Source organism: Lepus europaeus, chromosome 18 (assembly GCF_033115175.1).
Source record: "Lepus europaeus isolate LE1 chromosome 18, mLepTim1.pri, whole genome shotgun sequence".
NCBI lineage: Eukaryota > Metazoa > Chordata > Mammalia > Lagomorpha > Leporidae > Lepus > Lepus europaeus.
Window position 1 is genome coordinate 18,426,219 of NC_084844.1, and position 10,166 is coordinate 18,436,384.

General features: G+C 59.5%; 2 protein-coding genes across 2 annotated transcripts in view; both read right to left on the reverse strand.

The window, feature by feature from the left end:
* Positions 1 to 32: 32 nt before the first annotated feature.
* Positions 33 to 3,147, reverse strand: LOC133746795 (EF-hand calcium-binding domain-containing protein 3-like; the record flags this gene model as incomplete). Its single annotated transcript, XM_062175049.1, has 9 exons — positions 33 to 180; positions 470 to 638; positions 781 to 959; positions 1,116 to 1,236; positions 1,322 to 1,393; positions 1,705 to 1,848; positions 2,522 to 2,604; positions 2,685 to 2,894; positions 3,098 to 3,147. Coding segments are annotated over 9 exons (1,176 nt in total), but the record flags the coding sequence as incomplete, so codon positions are not given.
* A 1,426-nt stretch (positions 3,148 to 4,573) lies between these two features.
* Positions 4,574 to 10,166, reverse strand: part of SPATA32 (spermatogenesis associated 32) — an 8,060-nt gene continuing 2,467 nt past the window's right edge. The window contains exons 2-5 of the mRNA XM_062175050.1: positions 7,297 to 7,351; positions 6,442 to 6,499; positions 5,238 to 6,139; positions 4,574 to 4,661 (exon numbers count right to left, since the gene is read on the reverse strand). Of these exons, the coding sequence (XP_062031034.1) occupies positions 4,574 to 4,661; positions 5,238 to 6,139; positions 6,442 to 6,499; positions 7,297 to 7,351 (1,103 nt within the window). The remainder of the gene's footprint in view (positions 4,662 to 5,237; positions 6,140 to 6,441; positions 6,500 to 7,296; positions 7,352 to 10,166) is intronic.

Here is a 10,166-nt window from a genome sequence, read left to right on the forward strand (position 1 = left end):
GCACGCACAGCCGGTTCCGCTCAGCAAACGCTTTACTTATGCCAGCTGTTCACCGCGGGTCGCCGCACACAGGTTGGCGAAGGGGACAGGGGCTGCTTCTGCGCCAGAGTCGGCGGAGAGGGAGCCAGCTTCCAGGGCTGCCTGTGCTCTGGCAGCTGGCCCCGGGGCCCTGCGGGTGCGGGAGGCGTGCGGAGGGTTAAATGCGCAGCTGCAGGCCGGACGCGCCTCCGCCTTCCTGCTGCCCCGCCCCGTCTCCCCCATCCCACCTACTACCTGGGAACCTGGCCGCGTTTCTGGGCCCGGGAGTGATCGCGGTTCACACCTCCGCCCGTCCCGCCCCCAGCTGCACCTGCCGCGCCCGCTCGCACCCGCCAGCCACGCCCATCCGTCTGCCCGGCCTGCGCTCCGTCTGTCCCGCCCCCTCTACCTCCGCGCCGCTCTCCCCGCCTTTCCCCGCAGCCGCGTTCCCCGGCTCTCACCTTGGCAGAGCGGCCCCAGGTCACTCCCGAGCTTGGGGCGGCTGAGTTGGCTGCGCTTGGGCAGTCGGACGTCGGGGCGAGGGGTTCCGCCCGGCGTCCGGCGTTCGGGCCGCGTGCGCCCCGCCAGCTTTGGTATCTGAGAATAAGGGCTGCGCGCACCTGAGACAGGCACGTGGGAAAAGGCGGAGACGGGGCCAGTCCTGGGAGTGGGTCCTCGGGAGCGGGGGCCGGTGCTGGGCGTGCTGTGTGGCTGGAAGGGCCCCCCTCCCGCCGGTCTCTCCCCGCCCGGCCCGGGGCGCACCCGCCTGGTGCAGCCGGTGCAGCGAGCGCGCCAGCTCCGCGCTGGAGAGGCCGGTGAGGCGTGCGGCCTGGCAGAAGAAGTTGGGGCCCTCGCGGGAGCGCGCCGGGCGGCCCTGGCCGCGAGACCCGCCCTTCCAGCCGGGGCTGCCTCGAAGAGTCCGCTGCTTCTTGAAGTAGTAGCTTGGGAGAGAAAGGTGGGGCACCCGCCTCAGAGTCCCCTCCCTGGCTCCTGTTTCTGTGGCCTGGAGAAGATGGAGCCCAGGAATCTGCCCTGGGGAACGGGGCGGGGTCTGTTCCCTCCCCGCCGGGCCCAGAGCTGAGTGCAGCTATGCCCACCTCATCACCTCCTGCCCGGTCTTGGGGGGCACCAAGCCCTGGGTCAGCAGCTTGAACAGCATCTCTAAGAACAGGGTCTGCAGGCCCTGGGGGTCGTGGACCCGGCTGCTTCTCACCTGACCTAGGACAGAGGACAGAGGGCAGCGTGTGAGGAGGGGCTTCCTCCAGGCCAGGACCACCCGAGTGCCCCCAGCCTTGCCCCTCACCCATGCACTGAGCCAAGCGGTGGTCGTCAGTGAGGACGCCCAGGAAGTCTTTGAAGCTGACGATTCCGTCACCTGGGAGGAAGAGGGGGGCTGCTGCCGGTTGCTGCCCTGCGCTGGCTTAGGGGTTTGCCAGCAGCACCAGGTGTTAGAGAAGCCTAGGGTGGACCCCAGTGTGGTTGGGGGTAAAGAACCTTTTCCCAAGTCAGGATGAGGAGTAACACAACAAGGATGGCCATGAGATGGGTGTATTGATCAGGGCAGGCTTCCTGGAGGAGGGAACCTTAAAGTAATAGCAGCCAGGGAGTTTGTGGGCAGGGGAGGCGCTTGTCGGCGGAATGTCTGGAAGTGGGAGCGGGCAAGAGGGCGGGGACGGCGGTGCCCACCGTCCAGATCTGCCTGCCGCAGGGCCTCACACATCTCCTGTGGACTCAGCTGGATGCCCGCGTTGTGCAGGGCCACTTTGATGCTGCGCATGTCCACCGTGCTGGTCAGGCTGGAGCTGAACAGTCTGAAGACGTCCTGGAAGGCTGAGGGTACAGGGCAGGCAGCAAGGTGAAAGGCTCTCCCGGGGACCTGCCCGCTTGGCCCCGGGGGCACTGACAGCTTGGGTCACTGGCGCCCCCTGAGTGTTGTACAGAGGACAACAGTGGCTGCTGTGTGTTGGCACTTGTCAAGAGCTCACTCAACGTTTCTGTCTGAAAAACGTTCAAGAGTCAAGTCCAAGGTCACAGCTGCCAGGCCTGGCTTTGAGCCCTGCTGGTGCTGGGCACGTAGCAGACACGGAACATTGTTGATGATGACAATGATTCTGCTCTGAGCGGCCCCTAGCAAAATCAGGACCTGATCTTTGGGGAGCCTTGGGCCAGGGGTTCCTTCTGCCTCTGCCCCCGCAGCCCAGACCCAGTGCAGCCAGGGATCTCGGATTCTTTCTCCCATCTTTTTCCATCCTGTCCATTCATCCACTTGTTCAAATACTTCCATTCACCTCCCCACCGATCCATCCAGCTTTCCTTCGCTGCACACCAGCCCCCTCTATGGGCAGACACATCTGGGAGCCCTTGGGTTGTAGAGATGAGCAGATTCGACCAGCGCAGAGAGCAAGTTACAAACACTGGCTTCCTGTGGTAGTCCCAGCTGCAGGCTGGCACCCTGCTGACTGTGGCCTGAGCATCTCCCAGTTTTTCTCCCTGGGGCCCTCACCTGCCAGCTGCCGGCATGTCAGGGGCTGCAGGCTCTCATCTGTCCAGCTGCTCCAGGGGAAGAAGTTGGGAAGGCCTTTGCACCTGCTGCAGAGAGATACCAGGGCCAGGCGGGCCTCGCCCCCACCCGGCACCCCAGGCCTGCCTGCAGTCTCTCCCCTCACCTCCGAGACCTGGCATCTGGGCCTGACTGTGCTGGGCCCCTGACTCCCCTGGCCGTCTGCGCCGTCCGTTCAGCCTTCGTGGCCATGGCTTCTGCGGGCTCCGTGCGCCTCGACAGGGCAGAACACTGCTGCACCCGCCCCTTCTGGGTCCCACCGGCCCACTCCTCTCCTGGATCTCGGGTGAGCAGCCTTTGAGGCTTCCGTGGAGGCCTTCGGGGCAGGGAGAAGACAAGACAGAGTGGTCAGACTCCGGGGGACCTAGGACCAGGCCTGCAGGTGCCTGGTTCTCCACCTCCTCCCTGGACCTCTGTCCCAGACCACACCCATGACCCTCGCCCTAGGAGATCCTGGGGGCGGAGCCTGGGCAGTGATCCCTGCTCCTGCCTCCCCCCGGGGAGTGCTGGCCCCCATACCTTCTCTGTGTCAGCGCGGATCTCTTGGTCTTCTGCCCTCTGCCGCCTGAAAGGCAGAGTCACAGACTCTGAAGCTGGTCCCGTGCCTCAGACCCGCAGCCCCCAAGCTGCTTTGGTGGTGGCTTTTCTAAAAAATTATTTTTATTTATTTGAAAGAGAGAGAGAGAGAAAGAGGGAGAGGGAGAGAGACAGAGGATCTTCTATCTGCTGATTCACTTCCCAAATGCCTGCAACAGCCAGGACTGGGCCAGGCCAAAGCCAGGAGCCTGGAACTCCATCCGGGTCTCCCACATGGGTTGCAGGGACCCAGGCACTTGAGTCATCATCACTGTGCCTCCCAGAGTGTGCGTGAGCAGGAAGCTAGAAATGGACTTGAACCCAAGCACATCCCAAGAGGCAGCTTAACCACAGCACCGGATGCCTGCCCCTGTTTGGTGGCTTTTTTTTTTTTTTTAAGCAAGCTAAACTTCCCTTTACCATACACTCCAGCAATCGCACACCTTGGGATCTACCCAGATGAACACTCTGTTCACACAAAACCCTGCACACAGATGTTCACAGCAACTTTATTTTGTCCTTGCCCAAACTCGGAAGCAACCAAGAGGTCCTTCCTAGTGAGTGGATCAGCGAGCTGTGGCCCATACGGACCAGGGGAGATGGTTCAGCACTAAGAGAAGTACGCTTTGAAGCCATGAAGCCCAGGGGACTGTCGGACACGTGGCTAGGACAAAGAGGCCCATCTGAAAAGGCCACCACGCTGCACGTTCCAGCTTATTCTGGAAATAGCACAGCTGTGCAGACCTTAGAGGGAGCAGTGAGTTCAGGGGTTCGGGAGGGAGGAGGAACAGGAGCACGGGGACCCTGTGCGTGGTGCCACTCTGTGCACTTGGCATGACACATGTCCAAACCCATGGATGGTCCTGTGTGCGTGTGTGAAATGTACAGCCAGCTGAGGGTGTGCGAGCCTGTCTGTGGCGTGGGACGTGCATGGTCATGCGTGGGCTCTGCCTGAACTTCAAGGAGGCTCCAGCTCAAGGTTGGGCCTCCTGGGGGCCAAGTCCTTCAGCCTCAGTTTTTCCTTCAAACCCTGGACAGCTGTTCCCCATACCAGGCCCGCTCCGTGGAGACACAGGGAGAACTCCTTTCCCATAGTCCTGAGCCAGGGGCTACCCCTCAGATGATACCGACATGTCCCTGGAAGCCCATTTCACAGCCTAAGACACTGAGGCCTCAGACAGGGCACTGCTCCCCCCACCACGACGCATCAGGAGCGAGCAGGGGTGAAACCAATGGCCAGGGAGAGCTGTGGCAGAGCCCTCAGGGGGCAGGCGGGGCTAGGGCGGCTACAAAACAGGGGGTGGGGTGCACATGTGGAATCCCTAAAAAACTGCGGCAGCCAGGTGAGCTCACTGGTCCGGGGGCGTTTGCGCAAAAAAGTCTGAGTGGGGTGAGCACTGGAGGCTTTAATCGTTCTGTCTAGTCATTTCTTGGGGGTGGAGGGGACGACAGCTTAAAATGGATTTTCAGCAATAATGGATTCCCTTTCTTGGTTCCCGGCACCGAGCTGCAACACAAGAGAGACAGAGTCATAGGGGCCCCAGCAGGGGGCCGGGGGACAGGGGGCAGCGGGGGTGAGGAGCCATCTCCTGCTGCACCAAGCCGGGCAGCTGGTGTTCTGTGTCCACCTATCCCCCAGAAGCAAGGGGTGCTGCATGGAGAGCCCCGTTCCTCCTTCTCCCCTGGACAGATGTGTCCAGGGCCCCAGGGCTGGTGCCATCAGGCTCCCAGCGGGGCAGACACGACCAGCCCAGGTGCGTCTGTTGTGTGTAAGGCTGCTGCCCTGGGTGAGAAGCTTCCGGATGCCAGCACGACCCTTCCCATTTTGAACCCAGGCCCCTACCCTACCCCTGGAATGCTCACCCTCCATGGTCCCAGGCCTCCTCTGGCCCTGGCCTTGCCACTGCACCCCAGTCTACCGGAACCTGGTTTCCAGCAGCCTTTATGAGGTCACTGAGGTCCAGCCATCACTGAAGTCCATGTGCACCCTGCCCGGCCCCTCATTCCACTGCGTGCACCCTGCCCACACCTCCCAGCCCTGCCCTGGGTTGGGGTGGGGGTGCTGCGCGGTGGCCTCACTCACTCTTCCTGGGCTCCCTGAGGCTGGGAGGACCTGGCCGGTGGCTGGAGAAGCTCCACTTCCCCTTCAATGTTGGCCCGCTTAACCCCTGGCTTGCTGAAGTCAAGATAGTGGCCGGGGGTCGCCTTGTCCTCTTGTATCTGGCCTTTCGGCAGCTCCTTGTGGGCTCGTGGCTTCTCTGCACGCGGTTCCGGGTCCTGCTTGTCCACAGCGGGCGGGGCAGGCTCTGGAGAAGGCTCCTCGGCCTTCTGGGGTGGAGCTTTGATCACGAGCTCCAAACTGGGCAAGTCCCTCTTGCTGGAGGAGGCCACGGCCAGGGAAGACGCAAAGCTGACTAGTTCTGGCAGACCGATGGCCGGCAGCAGCAGGGGGCTTGAGGACTCGCTGGGGTTTGGCGTCAGCCGGGGGTCTGTGGCTGGGAGATCCGGGTGGATGTTGGGGCACTGGAGCGGCTGGCTGTGCTGGTCCTGTTGCACGCTTCCCACCCGCTGCAGGCTGTGCTCCGAGGCCTGGATGAGCTTGTCTGCCCAGAAGAGGTGCTTGGAGGTCTGCACGCGGATGGAGCGGTGCTTGCTGGACCCCTGAACCTCCTCTGCTGCGGGATCCAGGTAGCTCCACGGTGCAAATCTCTGAGGCGGGGGCAGTGCCTCCGGGCAGGGGTGGAGGGACTCGATCTTGTAGCCCTGCTGTGGGATGTCTTCACTACCTGAGTCCAAGTTGGTTGCCTGCCATGGAGGCTCCGTGTCCAGCCTGGTGTTGGCCTTGGCTTCCGGGTCCAGCTCCGGCTGCAGCAGATCTGTCTCCAGCTCCTTCGCTGGCTCCACGTCCAGATTTGGGATTAGGTCCAGGTCTGGGACTGAGTCCAGGTCCTCTTCGGGTGGGGGCTTCTGCTCCAGCAATTCTGCCTCCAGCTGAAAGGGAGCAATGGGCAGCTTAAAGGGGCAAGAGCTGGGTGGCCCTGCCTCGGAGGTCCTTTCTGCCACCAAGCTTCTGCCCCAGCTCCACCCTGGGCACCCTTGTCTCTTCTCAGAGACCTGCTTGGCACAGGGAAGCAACGTGGATGAGTGGGGTGGCCCCTACTGGCCAGGCACCAGGTCCCAGCATCATCAAAAGTAGGGGCTGGTTGGGATTTAGGGAAGATGGATCTCAAAAACCCTGCCCCTTGCCCACCATCCCCTGCATAGTCAGTGACCCTGCCCACTCTTACCTCTATGTCTTCTTCTTGTAGCACCTGAGGTGGGTGCTGGCGGTGGGCGGAGTAATTCCTAAGACAGGAGGAGGCAGGTGGATGGCTGGGATCCAAGGGGCAGGTGGGGTGGCTTCAGGGAAAAGGGTCTACCGGGACCCCTGCTGTCCCCTGCCTTGAGGAGGGGCTGCAAGACGCGTCCCAGCTCCTCCACTGCCCCGCCCCGTCCCCACCAAGCACTCTGGAGAGGGGGCTCCAGGGAGTGCAGGAAGCTCTCGGCTACTTGCCAACTCCTTCCCAGCCCCAAAGTGGGAGCTGGTTGGATGGAGCCAGGCCCAGGACTCTCCTTTTTGCCAGGAGAGCGTTGCGGGCGGCCAATACGGGTCATTTGGAAAGCTGGTGCCCAGAAACTGGCTCCTTACTGGGGGCAAGGCCCCGAGCAGCACCCTGCCACCAGCAGCTACCCAGGGCCTGTGGTGGATCTCAAATGTCAGGGGCGCATGTGGGCCTGGGGCCTCCCTGGGCTCTTCTCAGCCCTGGGCCTCCTCACCACTGGGACCCCTGGTCCTCTCCCTGTACCTGCCCACTGCCAGCTGGGACTGCTCTGTTCCCAGCAAGCAGGGCAGTCTGAGGGGCCCGGTCTGAGGGTGTCCCATGCCCCTGGTGGGCCCCACCACCCCTTGGCCCTCCTCCCATGTCCCAGGCTGAGGTCAGAGACAGAAGGGGGCTGGCAGTCACCCTACCCCCTTCCCTGGCCATGGGGGGAATTTGGAAATGGCCAGAAGGGAGGGAGATCTGGGTTAGGGGGCCCATGGTGCTGGGGTGTAGCCGGAGGTCCTGCAGGGAGGTGCCTAGGCACGGGGGGCTGGTTCTCACGGTATCTCCACAATATCCACTGACTTCTGGCCGCAGCAGGGAAACCCATTGGAACCTGTTGGGGAGAAGGAGGTGAGGGCAGGAGCAGCGGGGGAGGGGCACCCCGAAGGGCTCTGGAGCCGGGCCCTCCTTTTCTCTCCCCTCAGCCCCCTGGAGGCCCCTCTCCCATCCTGTCCCTCCTGTCCTGCCTGGTTCTGGGATCATATTAGAAGGCTGAGAGTGGGCCCTGGGCTCTCTCTGGGGCTGGTGAGGCTGAGAGTGCATTGCATCCTGCATTCTTGTAGAGTCCACAGGATTTCCACACAGACAGCCATGGGGACCAAGACTGTGTTCCTTCCCCCTTTCTCTCGCTCCCCCTTGCTTGCCTCAGCACAGTGGGATGAGCTCCATGCAATGTTGACAAGAAGGCAGAGTGGATGGCCAGGCTTTGCTGCTGAGCTTAGGGGGGAGCCTTGAGGATTTTGGCGTTGAGTCTGACGTGAGCTGTGGCTTTTTCCATAGATGCCCTTCATCAGGTCAGGAAGTTATGTTTCCTGGATATTTAGTTTTTTTTTTTTTTTTTTTTTTAAGATTTATTTATTTGAAAGACAGAGTTACAGAGAGAGAGAGAGAGAAAGAGAGAGAGAGAGAGAGAGAGAGAGAGGAGGGAGGTCTTCCATCTGCTGGTTCACTCCCCAGATGGCCGCAACGACTGGAGCTGGGCCAATCCGAAGCCAGGAGCCAGGAGCTTCTTTTGGGTTTCCCACATGGGTGCAGGGGCCCAAGGACTTGGGCCATGTTTCGCTGTTTTCCCAGGCTCTAGGAGACAGCTGGATTGGAAATGGAGCAGCCAGGTCTCGAACCGGCACCCATATGGGATGCCGGCACTGCAGGTAACAGCTTTACCCGCTATGCCACAGTGCTGGCTTACTGGCTAACTTTTAAAGAATTTCCACGTATACAAGGTTGTCTTCAGAAATGGAAACTTGGAAAAAACTGGATGCATTAAAACTTACCATCCCCAGGTAAATTTCTTTTTCCATTCCACTTTTCCCCTGAGCCTTTTGAAGCATCGTCATGGCCCCGTGGGCTGCAATTTTCTTGTGATGCAATGTCTCTGTCAGGTTTGATATGAGAGTAGTGCTGGCCTCAGAGGATGAGCCGCAAAGCATTCTCCAATTTTTTCCAAAGAGTTTGTGCAAATTGCGATGATTTCGCCCTTTCTGTTGGCCTGGAGCTTCCTTGGGGGAGACTGTTGATGACAAATTTAACTTTAAAGAGGGACACAGGGCTAGTTAATCCATTTTTTCTCCGTGGTAAAATAGACGTAACCTAAAGTTGAGCCTTTTAACTGTTTTTAGGTAATTTTTGTAATTGTCATTATTTGAGAGGCAGGGAGACCCAGAGAGAAAGACACCAGAGCTACCTCTAAAGCCAGGGGCCAGCCGGCGCTGTGGCTCAACAGGCTAATCCTCCGCCTTGCGGCGCCGGCACACCGGGTTCTAGTCCCAGTCCGGGCTCCGGATTCTGTCCCGGTTGCCCCTCTTCCAGGCCAGCTCTCTGCTGTGGCCCGGGAGTGCAGTGGAGGATGGCCCAAGTCCTTGGGCCCTGCACCCGCATGGGAGACCAGGAGAAGCACCTGGCTCCTGCCTTCGGATCAGTGCGGTGCGCCGGCCGTGGCGGCCCTTGGAGGGTGAACCAAAGGCAAAGGAAGACCTGTCTCTCTCTCTCTCTCTCACTGTCCACTCTGCCTGTCAAAACAAAACAAAAAAATAAAGCCAGGGGCCACTTATCCAGGCTCCCCGAAGGAACCCTGTTACTTTGAGCCATCGCCCCTGTCTCAGGGTTTGAGTTAGCGAAAGGCTGGGGTCAGGAGCTGGAGATGGGCATCGAAAGCAGGCGCTCGGACGTGGGATGTGGGTGTCCCGAGGTGTCTCAGCCACTGGGGCCACACGCCTGCCCCTGTCACCTCTCTGCTCCAGAATGTCTGTTTCTTTTTTCATTGGCTTCCAGAGTTTGTATCTTTTAAGGAATTTGTCAAATTTGCTGGCGTAAGTTGTGCAGCATTCTCCCTCATCGCCCATCTCACGCGTGTAGGTTCGCCGTGATGCCATCTCTTCCATTCCCCAGCATCCCCCTCCCCCTCCTCTTCTGTTCGCTGTTTGGCTGGAGGTTTAGCAGCCGAGCTCAAAGAGCCAAGCTGTGGTTGCACTGGTTTTCTCTGTTGCCTTTCTGCCTTCTTGTCATTGGTTGCCACTTAGATTTTTAGTATCTTTCTTTCCCACCCCAGGCTTCTTAAGGGGGAAGCTGCAGACCTTCTGTCCTCGCTGCTGTGGAAGTTTGCCGCTGTCACTGTGACTGCAGGCCAATACTGACACTGTGTTTTCAATTTCTTGTTTTTTAAAGATTTTATTTATGTGAAAAAGCACACGTGTGAGAGATCTTCCATCTGCTGGTTCACTCCCTAGATGGCTGCAACAGCCAGGGCCAAGCCAGGCCAAAGCCAGGAGCCAGGAGCTTCTTCCAGGTCTCCCACTTGGTGCAGGGGCCCAAGCACTTGGGCCATCTTCTACTGCTTTCCCAGGCCATAGCAGGGAGCTCGATGGGAAGTGGAGCAGCCCATATGGGATGCTGGCGCTGCAGGTGGTAGCTTTACTCACTTAGTTACAACGTCAGCCCCTGTATTTTCAATTTTCATTCTGTTCACAAAACTTTCTAATTTCCATTTTAATTTCTTCTTTGACATATGAGTGAAGTATACTACTCAGAAGTGTACTATTTTTTAAATACTTGGGGGATATTCTGGTTATCTCTCTCTTATGGATTTATTTTTTATTTTTTTATTTTTGACAGGCGGAGTGGACAGTGAGAGAGAGAGAGAGACAGAGAGA